Below are 15966 nucleotides of genomic sequence, written 5' to 3' on the forward strand. Positions count from 1 at the left end.
TTTAATTTATTTTTATTTTACGTACATTGGTGTTTTGCCTGTACATATGTCTGTATGAGGGCATTGGATCCCCTGGAACAGGAGTTACAGACAGTTGGGCGTTGCCATATGGGTGCTGGGAATTGAATCTGGCTCCTCTGGAAGAGCAGACAGTGCTCCTAACCACTGAGCCATCTCTCCAGCCCCTGTCAGTATTTCTTAATTGGTCTTTAATGTAGATGCATGCACTTGGGGAAGATTGTCTAGCTGTATAAACTACACACTTTGTGTAAATAATCCCAATTCACTTTCCAATGTAACCAGATTCTCCTTTATTTCAAATAAATTTCCTATTTGTAGAATACATAATAAAAGTCTGCAGATGTGTATTTGATTTACAAACACGAGATGTTAATATTTTTAATGTAACAAACATCGATGTTCAGCATGAAGATGGAGTATATGCTCTCTGAAACAAACAAACATCGATGTTCAGCATGAAGATGGAGTATATGCTCTCTGAAACAGTCACTGTCTACTTGTCATCTAGTCACAGCCCCATTCAGATCCTTGGTGTCCAGCCTATTAACTCTGTTCCTAAACTGTGAAATTCTGAACCAATTTAGTAGACGAAATGTGTAAAAAAGACAAGATCTCCTGAGTAAATTGTGAGCATGGGGATCATGGGGGAGGGTAGAAGGGGAGGGGAGCAGAAAAAAATATATAGCTCAATAAAAAATAAAAACGTGTGGACCTGGAGGGAGAAAGTTCTCTCTAAGTTCAATCTCATTATTCCACTTGAGTTCTTTTGTTCGTTTTGAGTGATGGTGGGGTGTCAGCAAGGTCCAGGGCAGGAGCTCAAAGGCTACAGGGCAACAGAACCAATATACTAACACTAGTGCACCTGCCCACTGACAGGGAAGGTGGCTCTACATTCAAAGTGCGCTCGCGCTCTTTTGTGAGACAGTTTTTATGTAACCCACTTGGCATAGAACTAACTCTTTATGTAGCTGAGGAACACCTTCAATTTCTAATCATTTTGCCCCCACCTTTGAAATAGTGGGATTATAGGTGTACATCACCACACCAAGCTCATCTGCTTTTTAAAATTCATACTCTTTATTCTAGAATTGCAGGTAATTCTGATAGGCTAAGATTGGCAGTAAGTACTCTGACAGCATGAAGATATGATAAAAGATGTACCACTATCAACATGACAGAAATACCATTAAAAGCAGACAAAACTTTAAATCACACAGCAGTCTGATACAGTACTAAATAATAACTGCCTGTTCCTTTTAATTAAGTCATAAAGAATGAATTACATTCATACACTTGACACACCAAGGTTATCTGCAACCCAATTCAGAAAGTCTTTCCAAGATTTTTCAAATGCTGTTCCTCACAAATGTTCTATTTAAATATGACTTCAAATAACGAAATTTTAGGGCACGCATCCTCAGTGATTCTGGGAAAACTTGCAACGTGGCTCTTCTGCTTCCCATTAGGTCTGATGGTCTTTACTGTTCTTTGTGAACAGTTCTCTCTGAACCTCTAAAAGTTTATAATACCTCTACAAACTTAGCTTTAAAACCAGTAGGGACCCTCATGCTGACTGACCTCAGTGAGGTCCTGCTTCCCAAATCTCCATGTAACCATACAAGACCTGGCCAGCAAATCTTGTCTTCAGAAAAAGAACCACAGCAACCCTGAATAGCCAGGGCCCACGATCCACGTTTCTACAGGAACAGTGAAGAAGGGAAAAGCCCGACCAGGCAGGGATAGTCTGTGTGCTGGGGTAGGAGCAATGCTCTGAAGTAAAAGGCTGCGCCTGCCAGGGCGTTCTCACCACTCTCGGCTTCCAACAGTCCCATCAGACAAACGTTTTCAGCGAAGACCTGACAGCTGTCAGCTCTGTCTCTTCTCTCCAAGCACATTCCTCGTAGCTATGTAATGCTCTATTCTCCAAGGGACTGTGCAAGATACCATTTCTTTTTCAGCGTTTCTGAGACAGGGTCACACTATGCAGCTCTGACTGGTCTGAAACTTACTATGTAGCCCAGGATAACCTCAAACTGAGCATCTTCCTGCCTCTCAACACGTGCTCCCAGGACAGTTCACTGATGGGACATTATAAAATAAAATTTCCTAAACTAGAGTGCCAGGGACAGGCAAAAATAAATTTAAAAAAAAAATAGGGCATACTCAAGCAAGTTTTAAAAAGTTTGTCTAGTTAGATAGTGGTGGCACATGCCTTTAGTCCCAGCACTTGGGAAGCAGAGGCAGGCAGATTTCTGTGAGTTCAAGGCCAGCCTGATCTACAAAGCGAGTTCCAGGACATGCCCCAAAGCTACACAGAGAAACCCTGTCTCCAAGAGAGAAAGAGAAAAAAAAAAGTTTGTCTATAAATTTGGATTGAAGATGGATACTAAATTATGATTCAGCTAGTAAAACACAAGTTGGGACTTTAATATTGTTTACTAATGTTTTCATACAATAAGCTGAAGCACTATTAGTCATTCACTGTATAGTAATATGTATGAACCTCAAACAGTTTTCTACTTTCAAATAAACTAGTATCTTGGGTAGGTATTCAAGTAAGGCAGTCACTAATTAGGGAGCACTGGCAAATGATAGACCTAAATGCCGAACTCACCTTCTGAGTGGCTTCTTTTTTCTTTTTATCCTCTTTCTTCCTTTTCTTGTCTTCCATTAACTGTTCTTCCCTTTCTTGCTCCTTCTCTCTGTAAAAGAAGTAACACCAGAAAGGTTACACAGTACATCCACACACCATAGAGCCATGGGTTTCTTCCTCCATCACTCTGCCTTTTCTTTTTTTTAAATTTCATTTTATTTTAGGGACATAGATGTTTTGTCTGTACTCTCTGTGTGCCTGGTACCTGAGGAGGCCAGAGAAGGATGTCGGGTCTCAGGAGCAGGAGTTACAGATGGCTATGAGTGCTAGGAACTGACCTGGGTCCTCTGGAAGAGCAGCAAGCATTCTTAGCTACTGAGCCATCCTTCAAACCCTTCCACCTCAATTTTTATTTGAGACTGAACCTATAGCTTGCTGTTTCTAGTAGACTGAGTGGTTGATAAACCCCATGGATCCACCTGCCTCTGATCCCTAACCCCCTGCCCTAGAGCTGAGATTATAGGTGTGTACCACCAACCTGGCTCTTTTCTTTCTTTTTTTTTGAAAAAACAAAAACATAAGTGAGCCTGATGGTGGTGGTAGTGGCGCATGCCTTTAATCCCAGCACTTGGGAAGTAGATCCCTGTGAGTTTGAGGCCAGTTTGGTCTACACAGTGAGTTCCAGGACAGCCAGAGCTGTACAGACAGACCCTGTCTCACCCCCAACTCCAACAAAAGAAACCACAAGTGCTGAGTATCTGAACTCCCCAGCTATCTCCTCAACCCCACTATTTGTGTTTTTAAGGAAGGTACTAAGAGTCCTAGAAATCAAAGTGGTCTCTGTTGGGTGGATTCATAACCACATCTTTTTCCTACAAATACAAATCAGGTCAATCTGTTCCACTCAGCAGAAAAAAACAATACACATTAAAGACCTCCAGCTGAGGAATTGTGCTAAATCTTAAGATTATACAATTTATATTACAAATTCAAAGTAACTCTGAAATGTAACATTTATTCTAACTATGGCAGTTAGGATTTTAGGAAATGACATATCAATTCATGGCTTCACAGAAATCATCTAGAAAATGACCAAGATAAAAAAGATGAAAGAAACAACTAAGAAACAAACAAGTTTGCAAATGGCAAACCCACAAAAAAAAAAAAAAAAAAAAAAAAGAGTTCCAGAGGGACTCTGGTCTAGGGAAGAAGGAGGATCTAGTCAAATGCATTCAACTACACAAAGCAAAGGTAACCAGTTTTTTTTTTTTTTGTTTTTGTTTTTTCAAGATAGGGTTTTTCTGTAGCTTCGGAGCCTGTCCTGGAACTCGCACTGTAGACCAGGCTGGCCTCAAACTAACAGAAATCTGCTTGTCTCTGCTGGGATTAAAGGCATGCACTACCACTGCCCAGTGGCAATAAGTATTTTTACCCATAGAAAACAAGAATTTTCTACATCAGACATGGCAGTGGGCAATCCCACCATGTGGGATGCTTTGGGAAGTGGAGTGAGGGGGATTGTTGAGTTATAAGCTACCATTGGCTACATAGTGACACTTCATCAAAAACAACCCACAAAGCAAAACAGTATTTAAAAAAAAAACTATTTACTTTACTGTAAACTATCACTAAATCCACATACACAAATATCAGACTTTTTCTCCTATACTGCTGGACATAAATACACAAGTTTTATATGCAAAACTCAAACTCCAAATGTAACTTTCATATGAAAATACAACCAAAGGCAAACTTTTCTTGAGCTCCCTTAGGTCCAATGATGGTTTTCCCCAGCTGGGACTGTGTGTGCTGTGTATGTGAATCTGCAGCAGTACAGTTCAGTCAGTGCTGGACAAAGAGTTCAGGGCTTAAGAGCACTAGCTGCTTTTTTGAAGAGGACATGAGTTTGATTCCCAGCACCCATTTGACAACTCACAACCAATGCCCTTTTCTGGCCTTCCTGGGCACCAGGCACTACTCATATAATGCACAAATATATACACAGAAAAAACATCTATATGCATCAAATTATAATAAATTTTTTAAAAACTGGAACGGATGGGTGTGGCCCAGTCCCTGTTACAGTTGGCTTTAGCGATGCCATTCTTCCTCTCATCAAACAGAAGGAGAGGATGAGATTCCCTGTCACCACAACTTAGTTTCCACATTTTAGAGTGAAACTGGCTACAGAAGAGGAACAGCCATAGTCTGAACATCTCCTGCTTAAATATTTGGTGCTTTGAAAAAGCATGTTACCATTTCTAACTAGGATAATAACTTAGTTAGTCATCCTAAGTATAAAATTTCCAAAATTAAATTTATATGAAAAATGCCACACTAAAATAAAAGGTTTTAATGAGATACATTCTCAAAAAACAACTAACTTTTTGAACTCTTTCCTATAAACAGGTAATTCAGGGAAGAGAGTGAAATTCATGCTCAAATAGAAGGATACTTCTTTCCAAAGCAAATACTTTTCAAAGCTTTCTAGGACACAAGCTTTGCTTTCTCCGTTTTTCTTTCCTTTTTGTTTTTCAACAGCATCTCAGTCGAATTTATGTCTTTTTACTTTTCACCTTCTTAGGGAATTTTTATTTGCCAAATTGTATTTAAAAGCCCACCTGACTTGCTTGAATCAAACGGTGTAAGACTTGCCTCTTAATTTAGGTGTTTCCTACCTAACTGCACAGAAATATCATTTTGGGCGCTCTAAAAGATCCCTGTGCTGACTCAGAGCCCAAGCAGAGTGAGGAGGACACCCACTCTAGCGGCAACGGGAAGGCACCTGCATGCAGAAGGGCGGCAATAAAGAGGGGCAGTAAGACAGCAGCCAGATTTCTCAGCCTCAACAAAAAGGAGCTACAAAAAATACAATGGGGGAAGAACAAACACATGGAGTTGGATCTAAATTGGTTATCAGCAAGTACTCTTTGTTTTCAATAAACATAGACACAACATATACATGTACCTATTCTCTCCCTTCTCACACCCTCCCTCTGTGTATCTATAACTATGAGGCTACAAAACAAGGAATACTCAAAAATAATAATGAGCCTACTTAGCACACAGACTTGGAGCTTTTAATTACCATTCTTTACTAAAAGAACCACAGTTATTTGAGGGGAGGAACCAAAACGCTAATTGGAGGGGTTAGGTCCAGGGACGCTTACTATGAAAACAAACTGCCTGCCACAAAGTAGAAATCCTTAAATTAGAAGACAGATTGAAGGGGATTCTAATATATGGGATGACATAAGATCACTGTAAGTATTGCTAAAAGGTTATAAATCAGTATGTAAATTTGTAAAACACAAAGGAGAAATAAGAAATGAATAAATTATGAGAGGTGAATGGAACATTCAAAGAGTTTAAAAGCACCTACCCACAAAATACTTTTCAGTTTTTGAAGGGGAAGAGTAGGCTGGGAGACAGAACCTCAACCAAGTGCTCCATCACCTGCTATCATCATCACCATGGGGCTTCCTATCAGACAATGGCACCCTGAAAGCTAAGAAGCAAACTACAAAACAAAAGGTTGGAAAGCTTCCCAGGTCAAAGTCACGGAAAACTTGAAAACCTGCTGTGAGTAAAGGGAAACTGAGGAGCTAACACCAAAACCATAGGAAGTCCCTTTGCTACAAAGGCTCGAAAAGCTGCAGTTAGAAGGCAATAATGGGAGGGATTGCCTTCAATAGGGACAGAAGAGTCAATGGCAGCAAGGAACCAATATTGACTTTGCATTTTGTTTTGGTTTATTTTGAAGCAGAGTCTCACTGTAGCAGCCCAGCCTGGCCTCAAATTCAAGGTAATTCTCCTGCCTCCACCTCTGGAGAACTGTAATTACAGGTGTGAAGCACCGTGCAGGATTAGATCTTTGCTTCTGGCGGTCATACTGCAGGAGTACAGGAGAATGTTCTGTTTGCCAAAAAAAAGTCTACTGCACTAGTGAAAGAGCTGCATGTGCATGAGTACCAGGTCAGTGGCTCATTCTCAAAACAACTCAGGAAAACAACAACAACAACAACAAAGACTTTTCAAAACCATACAGATTTGAACTCTAAATTCAAGACTGTTACCCTAAACAACAAACACAAAACTACTGCCCAGGCAGCATTCCAGCTCCGTGACATAAGATCGCTAGGGATTTCTTTAAACCACCCCCTCCCAAGTGTTCTAACACGTAGCCAGGCTTGAAAACTGCTGATACAAATGTACTCATTAAAATCGACATATTAAAACTTTTACCAAAGTTGGGGCAGTTAAGAGCACTGGCTGCTTTCTCAGAGGACTCAAATTTATGTCTCAGCACCTATACAACAGCTCACAACTGTTTGTAACTCCGGTTCCAGGGGATCTGACACTCTCACACAGACACACATGCAGGCAAAACACTCAGGCACATTAAAAAAAAATAGTCGGGCAGTGGTGGCACATACCTTTAATCCCAGTACTTGGGAGGCAGAGATAGGTGGATCTCTGTGGGTTCGAGGCCAGCCTGGTCTACATAGTAAGTTCCAGAACAGCCAGGAGTATTGCACAGAAAAACCCTGTCTCGAAACTCCCCCCCCCCCCCAAAATAAAAACTTTACCAAGTGTGCAAACTAACAAAGGAAGGAAGGAAAGAGGGGGGGGGGGCAGGTGAGTTCCCCTTAACCACCCACAGTTTCTAAGTATGAAGGACAGGTGGATGTTTCTTTTGTACCTATCTCTTCCCTTCCTAACTGCTACCAAATCAATTTAGCAGACTGTATTTACTGAGTTCCCACAACTTGCTAGGCAATAGTGTCCACAGGTGACTCAGTTTCCAAATATATATGGAATCAAGGGCCCTTCAAATCCCTCACAGCCCCCAGGGACTCTCATCTGTTTACCCCAATGTTCTGCACACATCTCTTTCGTGTGGGTCTGGACATAAAAGGTGAACGGCCATTGGCTAGGAGCAGGGTTTACTACTAGGTACCAGCACTTGCCTCTGTAGGAGGCTAATCTGTGTCATTTCTGCTTTCATTTGTTAGTACTGAAAGAACTAAAGTATATGTAGGCAAACAAGAAGATACAACAGGGAATAGACATTACAATCCAGAATAAATCTAGAAAGGTAAGAAGTCAAACTATATTCCCTCTGGCCCCTCTTATCACACTGAGCATAGACTTCAAGGCCTCCTGCATGCCAACCACAGGTTCTACACTGAGTTACAACTATAGCCCCAAACTACAAGAGACCCCAAAGGGAAAACCAGCACTATTCATCATTTTTGTAATAGTTATCAGTTGAAAGAAAACTTTTGTGAATGGTAATTCTGGTTGGTAAGCTGTCTTAGTGTGTAAAAGGCACAGCTGTCAAATGTGACAAGCTGTGGCTGATCCCTGGGAGCACACTGTGAAAGTAGAGACCCTACCCTTGCAAGCTGTCCTCTAACCCACACACCTTTACACACAAACACACAAACTAAAATGTATTATTTGTTTTAAAAAACATATATAAGGCCATGCACGGTGGTACATGCCTTTAATCCCTGCACGTGGAGGCAGATCTCTGTGAGTTTGAGGACAGTCTGGTCTACAAAGTAAGTTCCAGGACAGTTAGGGCTACACAGAGAAAACTTGTCTTAGGAAGAAAAAAGAAGAGGAGGAGGAGGAAGGGAAAAGGAGGAGGAGGAAGGGAAAAGGAGGAGGAAAAATGCTAAGTGTGGTGATATATACTTCAAATCTTCATGTGTGTTCCTAGGACTGGCTAGAAACAGCCTAGCCTAATTGGCAAGCTCAAGGTTTCTTAAACCAAACTGGATGGCTCCTGAGGAATAAATAACTCCTGAGGCTAACCATATACGCCCCCCCCACACATATAAAAGTCAGTACTTGAATAAAAACGAAAACATCCAATAATGTCTGAGCTGTAGCACAGGAAGAATCCTGCTCTGCATGAAAGTTCACAATACTGAAGAGCAACGAAGCAGACATTCCTGAAAACCCGCCCAAAGGCTCCTGTGGCCTGACAACAAGCAGGAGAAAGCTAACAACAGCTGATCTGGACTACAACTCCCCAGTGCTGGCACTCAGGGGGCAAATACAACCTCTACTTCCCTATTCATCCATTCTGCACACTTTACCACCACCAAAAAACAAACAAAAAAAAAACCCACCCTCCCTTTTATTGTTCACTGTCCAATTCCAGCTCTCACACCCACTTGCTTCAATGAAATCTTCCTTACCAACTCAAATTCCAAAGAAATTTGCTCTCTTCTGTACACAATACAACTGTTGTACATGTGTTAAGGTAGACACTATATCATCATTAGCCTCAGGGCCAACACACAGCCTTCTGTAGTGTACCTGGTCTTGTTAGGAATGTGGCTTAGGAAGTCCTCTCTGTGTTTTACACATGAGGCCTGGAAATGGATCTTGTTCTTTAACAAACACTAGGTGTTTCTAGCATGAGCCAGGCACCTTCTCAAGCATTGGGACAAGTTAGAAACAAAGCCAAACTTCAGTTTGCTGAGGGAAGAGGGAACAAATAGTGTCTACAACGAAATAAGCGCCAAAAAGAAATGTTTCAGGTGGCGACAGGGCAGGGCGAACTGATAGAGAATGGCATGGCTGGGAAAGGCCTCGGATAAGGTGGCCTAGGAACCTTTGGTCCCTGTGGATAGCAAGAGAGCACTCTACACAGGGAATAACAAGTATCAAGGGGCAAGATAAGAAAGGAGTGCTCTCAGAATAAAAGCATTGTAAAATCAGATGGCATATACATCTTCCTACACTGGACACAGAATCATGCTCACAAAACCCTGAAGTAGCCCCACCTCCAACCAAAAGGCTGCCTCTCCCAGTGAGTATCAATACTGAGATCTCCTATAGCAGGCCTTGTCCCGAGCATCCTGCACACTTCAGTACATGGATGGGTATGGAGGAGCTATCAGCCTGACTCTTCTTGTCACTTGCCTCATACAGGTACTGAGAACATAGGAGGGGTTCCATGTAATTACCTTTCGAAGAAAGAATAAACACTAGAGGTGTGTGTGTGTGTGTGTGTATAATTCAGTGATAGAGCACTTGCCTGGCACATGCAAACCCTGGGTTCAAGCTGAAAAAAAAAAAAAAACAATAAGGAGTGAACAAGGCTTTCAAACCCAACAGTAGTGGCACATTTAATCCCAGCACTCAGAGAGGCAGAGGCAGGTAGATCTCTGAGTTCGAGGCCAGCCTGGTCTACAGAACAGATTCCGCAACAGCCAGGGCTACAAAGAAACCCTGTCTTGGGGTGGGGCAGAGGGAAGCTTCAAAAGTACAGGATAAAATCTAATAAGTACACTTCATGACTGTGACGCACAGTTACTGACCCATAACAGTAAGCAAAAGAGACAGTCCCTGTCTTCAGAGTGCTGACATCCTAGACAAAGGACAGGAAACACAATGCCAGGAAGTCATGACAAATGCCATGAATAAAGCTGGTGAAGGGACAGGCAATGTGAGACATTTGCTGCTAATGCTGAGGCAGTGGCATCTGAACAGAGATCTAAATGGAGAATCCTATGGGAGAGCACAATGGTGTGCCAACAGTCTAGCCGTTTGGGGAGCAGGAGCACATTGGGGTCCCGGAGTTTGGGGAGAGCCTGGGCAACACTGTGAGCTTAGGAGGGAAGGAAAAGAGGAGTAGAGAAAGAAGAAAGCAAAGGAGAAGGAGAAGTGACAAGACTAGTAAGATCCTGGCGTCTGTTTACGGGCTTACTTTGCCAGAGCCAGCACCCTGTTGATACTCTCACACTTTCCTGTGCTTGCTATGCAACACTTCCAAAGTCTCTGACTGCTATTAAAAATACTCTTCATTTATTCCCATAATACCTGCTCAATGTTGAGTACTATGTAGAGGCCAAGAGTTGAGCAGCAAAGAGGCCATGCTTCTTCTGGCCTTCTTGGAGCTCTGGACCAGACTTATTAACCACAGAGGCAACACGGGGAGGAGCCTGTGCCCTTTGTGTTCAGTTCTCCACTCCAGTGATTCTCCTGAGTGCTCTGAGGAGAGCCTGGCAGTGCCTTAGGTGTTTCAAAGTATGAGCAGAAAGTACAACCACCACCTAGATAAACTGCCAGGAGTTATGCTGAATGACAAAGCCAGTGCCAAAGGCTGTGTACTGTATGATGGTACACACGTAGTATGCTGTGTTAAACCAGTTAAGAGATCACCCATGAAGGACAGGAGAGGAAGGACTGTCAGTATCTTGGCTAGTAGAGTAAAATGAACTGTCTAAATGAAGGGCCAAGGCTTGGTTGGACAGGAAATGGCTGTAGATATTCAGGAGAATCTTCCCTTTCTTAAAGGTCTGGATAACTGCTCACCAGTAGCTTCCAAGACTACCCACACCATGGCTGTCTAAGTGGAAGCTCTTCTAGCCCCAGAGTTTACAAGCAACTCCACAGACTAGTGGATAGACCTAATAGATACAGTCACATACCCAACACGGAAAATGTACCAGAGGCAAACTGCTATTAATGTGTATCCAGGGAGTCCTGTCAAGTGAAAAGGGCCACATCATGTACTGTCTGATGACATTTCTGACAGGACAAGTAGTTGGTGCCATAGGCTGCAGGTGAGGACATGACAGATGAGGTTATAAAGGTGCTCTGTTTCCAAAGTAATGGAGATGTGACAGAACTATTTATGTGCATATACATAAATACAAGTAAAAAAGAAACCTTGTAAATCCATGGGTTATATTAATGTTACAATCTTGGCTGTGATTCTGTACCACAGTTTTACAAGCAGTTACCATTGTGGGAAACTGGTCTAAAGAGTATGTGGAATTCTTTTGTACTGTTTCTTACAACTCCACATGAAATCTACAATTATCACCACAAAAAATTCAATTAAAAAAAAAACAGCTTCAAACACTGACTCATCTTTTTGTCTCCTAATTAACACATTTCCAAGGACCCACACTTTAAAATCTTTATTCACTTTATTTCGTGTGTAGTGTTTTGCAAGCAAGTACGTATGTGCTCCACGAGTGTGCTTTGGGGCATTGGATCTCACAGAACTGCAGTCACAGGTGGTTGAGAACCATCATGTGATTGTTGGGAATTGTCTCTGCATGAACAACAAGTGCTCTTAACCACTGAGCCATATCTCCAGCCCATACTTTAAACCATTTTGAAACTAGCTATTTATAAAAGTCATATCTCAGAACTTTAGAAAATCTTTAGTTGACAGTCCTAGACAATTCCAAAATATTCTAGAATCTACATTTCACCCTGCTACATTTCAATCATTACAGTTTTCTGCTAACCAAGTGTTTCTTAAGCAGATCAGATGCCACAGGTCATTTAGAATGCTTCTCTACCACACTGTTCACAGTAATTCCTTTAGCTGTTACTCCATTTTCTGGTAGTATGTATCTCAGCTCTGTTATTACCAATGCTAATTTCAAATCCCGTCGGGCCTATTTCCCAGACTTCCTTATGACCAAGGACAAAGTCATTTATGTTACCATAATAAAGAGCACCTCTGTGCAATTTCAGTGGGGAACACACAAGGTTCTCATCCTGTCAGAGAGTAGAACAGGGATGATGTGGTCCTGAAGCCTACAAATGTGACAGCAGTTTCCTGACTGTGCAAGAGGAGCCTGGCCCTCAGATCCTCACAGACCTGAGATGGTATCACAGTTTAATTATCTCTGTCCATCAAAGAAGTGCATGCCACTCACTGTCTGCTCACTGAGAACTCTCCTCAACAGACTTAAACAGAATTTCCAAACCACATCTAATACCTGTGATTTGTCAAGTATGTATGCCCTTAAAAGACAAAAAGTAATCCTTGCAATTTATGAAACAGAAAGAAAATAACTAGGCACAAACCATTACCAATCAAAACCAATTAAGGATTAATGATACCACATGAATATTTGGGAAGAGAAAAAAGTAACAAAAGGGTGCAGTGAAAAGAGTTAAACAGAATGTTCCAAGTACTCATTGAAAGTGTTTTTCATTTCAAAAGCATAAGAAAGGGAGTCTGCTGGAATACACCAATTTAGACAGAGGAAATTATATAGTAGGGCACTCCAAATATCTGTGGTGGATTTGTTCTTAACATTATTTCATTTGTTGGATCTGAGTGAGGGAATTTAATGGGATGCTAATGCAATTTGTATATGACATTAAATTAGAAGACACGGCCAAACGCTACACTGGAGATAGAAATTATTTTTGAGACTGAGTGGCTCACAGGAAGAAAACATAACATTACAACTACAAAATTTTAGTAATACATTTCTTTATTCCAGAAGGGTACAGACATTTCTCCTGCCTTCAGCAGCATCTTGTGACATGATAGGCAATATGTCAGTTACATACAGTATCTTCAAGCTTCCTTTGGAAATGTAAAATAATGCACAATGTTGCATGTATCAAACATCAGCAGTACTCCACTAATACATTCTGGTCATGCTTAGCATTAGCAACTGGACTGTCTCATCGTGGTGCTAAGGAATGGTAAGATCACTCTGCAAAGCACTTTGGCTCTGAAAGAGTGAAACATACACTTGCCTACGACCCAGCCACTGAACTAACATAACATGTGCCTCCAACAAAGACTTTCAAATAAACATTCACGACAGTTTTCTTAGTAATTGCTGGAAACTAGAAATGCCCAAATATACCTCCAGAAGTGAACGGATACCTCCAGAAGTAGGATACAGAACACAACAAACTGTTGCTCAGCAATAAAAGGAATGAAGTACTGATGTACACAACACAAATAAACCTCAAAATAATAACAATAGGTAAAAGAGGCCAGACTAGAGGAGCTGCTGAATTATTCCATTTGCCTAAAAATATTAGGAAATGCAAATTAATCTATAGTGATAGAAAGTAGACAGATAGGTTTGGGGAAAGGTGGGAAAAGATGGGCCGGAGGGTGGCAAGTGGGCAAAAGGAGACTTTGGTGGTAAAGAACATATTATCTTTTGTATACATATCAAGATGTACCAAATTGTACAGTTTAAATACAAGCAGTATATTATATGTCAATTTTATCTTAAATATAAGAAAAATAAAAAGTCTCTTTAAAAAGTTCTATGGGCAGTGGTGGCGTACACCTTTAATCCCAGCACTTGGGAGGCAGAGACAGGTGTATCTCTGTGAGTTCGAGACCAGCCTGGTCTACAGAGCAATTTCCAGAACGGGCTACAAAGCTATGGAGAAACCTTGTCTTCAAAAACCAAAACAGTTCTAGATGAAAATCCTAGATGGCTTCTGCTTTCATGACAGCACAATACTCCTTAGTCCTGTGAACAAGTTCTCATTTTAACAAGTGAGATCCCACCTTCAGTGTGCACGCTATTTGCCAAGATCACAGACTTCTAACATGGAGTTTCTGCACCAGCAGCACCCCTCTGATGGGTAGGCACTCTCATCTTTCAATGCAAATTCAATCATTTCTCTATTTTTACCTTCCTCTCTCATTGCTTTAACCCTCTGGATTCTTAACTTGCATTTGATCAACAATGCCTACATGAAGTTATCAAAGCTGTTTATTTTTCATCCTTGTGAATTTGACTGTCTTAAAATACAAAGGTTCTTCATATTCAAAAGGTCCCTTATGTCAGGCGTTGTAGCACATGTCTTTAATTCCAGCACTCATGGGAGACAGAGGCAGGCAGATTGCTAAGAGTTAAAGGCCAGCCTGATCTACATACATAGTGACACAGCAAGTTCCGAGCTAGCCAGAAAAAGGGGATTGGGAGGGAGAAAATAAGGGCAGGATGGAGAAAAAGACAGACATGGAGTGGGGGGGGGGGGTAGCTAAACTTAGATTTTAAGGTAAAATTTGATAAATGAAACTTTGCTAACATTACTTCCTATTATACTCCCCAAAGTTATTTCCCATATACAATAAATATGGCAGGCTCCTAAAGGCAATCTAATAATAGTAATGCTACTGATATCCAAGTAGGCTAACAGCACTATGATAAGAGCTATACCACATACTCCAGTATTTATAATATGGAACCACTCAGGGACTAGAGAAACCCACAAACAAAAACTCACTAACAAAACCCCACAATTCAGAGGAACACTCTACCCTCCATATTTGACAGCAAGAAGCTGAAAAAAAGGAAGCTTTGGGAAGAACTACTCACTACAAGAGTGATAACTATGTTCCTACTAGGCAAGAAAATAAACTTGTCATTAAAACCCACAGCACCAAGGCACACATACCTAGAAGATCTTGAACACATTAACAGTGGATGGGGGATGCTGTGACAAACAATCAGGTGTGACCATTTTGGGCTATTTGTTGCCTCTGGGCATGGCCTGATGCACTTTTTAAACAGGGCTGATGAGGTGACTTAGTAAGTAATTAGCCTACATTACATATAGTGAAAGGAAAGGCAGGCTCCCAAAAGCTGTCTTCTGATTTCTGTGGCAACCACATGCCCACAAACACAATAATAACAAAATAATTAAAAAAAAAAAAAGACTAAATAGCTGGGTATAGTGACTCACGCTCACAATCTCAGTATTTCAGAGGCTGATGAAGGAAGACTGCCTCAAGTTCAAAGTCAGCCTGGGCAACAGAGCAAGATCCCACTTCAAATAACACCAGCAGTAATAACTGACTTTTGAAATACATTAAGACTGTCAGGAATTTCATTCATACCAAAATTAAGTTGAAACTCCCCTCTGTGGTAACTGTAAAGCAATTCAAGAGTGGAGTCTGACTAAATTCATGGTATCCAACAGCATCAGTGGCCAAGACCTGGAAAAAAAGAGTGTTTTACCATGGCCACACACACAGGGCCTCTTCTCTTCAGGTGCTGATTGGAAGCTAAAAGCTGAGCACACCCAAGGCGGAAGGAGGTCTGTGGTTCTAGGGCACTCCTTGCCAACAGCATCAGGAGCCTTGTCCCTCCTCTACATCTCCCAAGGGCTACACTTGCACACAGAAGAAATGAGGCTTACTGGTGTCATAAGATTCTTTTAAAGCAACATTAAAGTTTATGGAATCCATGTGAAGAAAATGATTCGAACAGTACACTGCACTCCTCTTGGAACCCTAAGTTCTCAATCCAGCCCTGAGAGGTACCATGGAACAGACACAGGGAGGATCAGAAGAGTCCAGTTATGTTTGGCCTTTAAGTAATTTACACATTCCTCTAGGTTTGTACCTTAAGGAGAAACAAGCAAACAAGTATATGCTTTATGCCAGAAATTGAACAGAAGAGATTTGGTCTTTATTTATGAAGGTTCATGGCAAGTGAGCTAGGTAGATGCACAACAGAGCATGAACTTCTTTGGTAACCCTGGAAAGTGCTTTGTGAATGATCTACCCTTGTAACTTTCTAAAGACAATCTCA

General features: G+C 41.3%; 1 protein-coding gene across 1 annotated transcript in view; it reads right to left on the bottom strand.

Annotated features, from left to right (window-relative positions):
* The window catches only part of Tnrc6b (trinucleotide repeat containing adaptor 6B), a 69312-nt gene extending 59821 nt beyond the window's left edge, over window positions 1–9491 (bottom strand). The window contains 2 exon segments of the mRNA XM_042055722.1: window positions 2636–2723; window positions 9418–9491. Of these exon segments, the coding sequence (XP_041911656.1) occupies window positions 2636–2723; window positions 9418–9491 (162 nt within the window).
* Between the last annotated feature and the right edge of the window lie 6475 nt (window positions 9492–15966).

Source organism: Arvicola amphibius, chromosome 9, assembly GCF_903992535.2.
Source record: "Arvicola amphibius chromosome 9, mArvAmp1.2, whole genome shotgun sequence".
NCBI classification, from domain to species: domain Eukaryota; kingdom Metazoa; phylum Chordata; class Mammalia; order Rodentia; family Cricetidae; genus Arvicola; species Arvicola amphibius.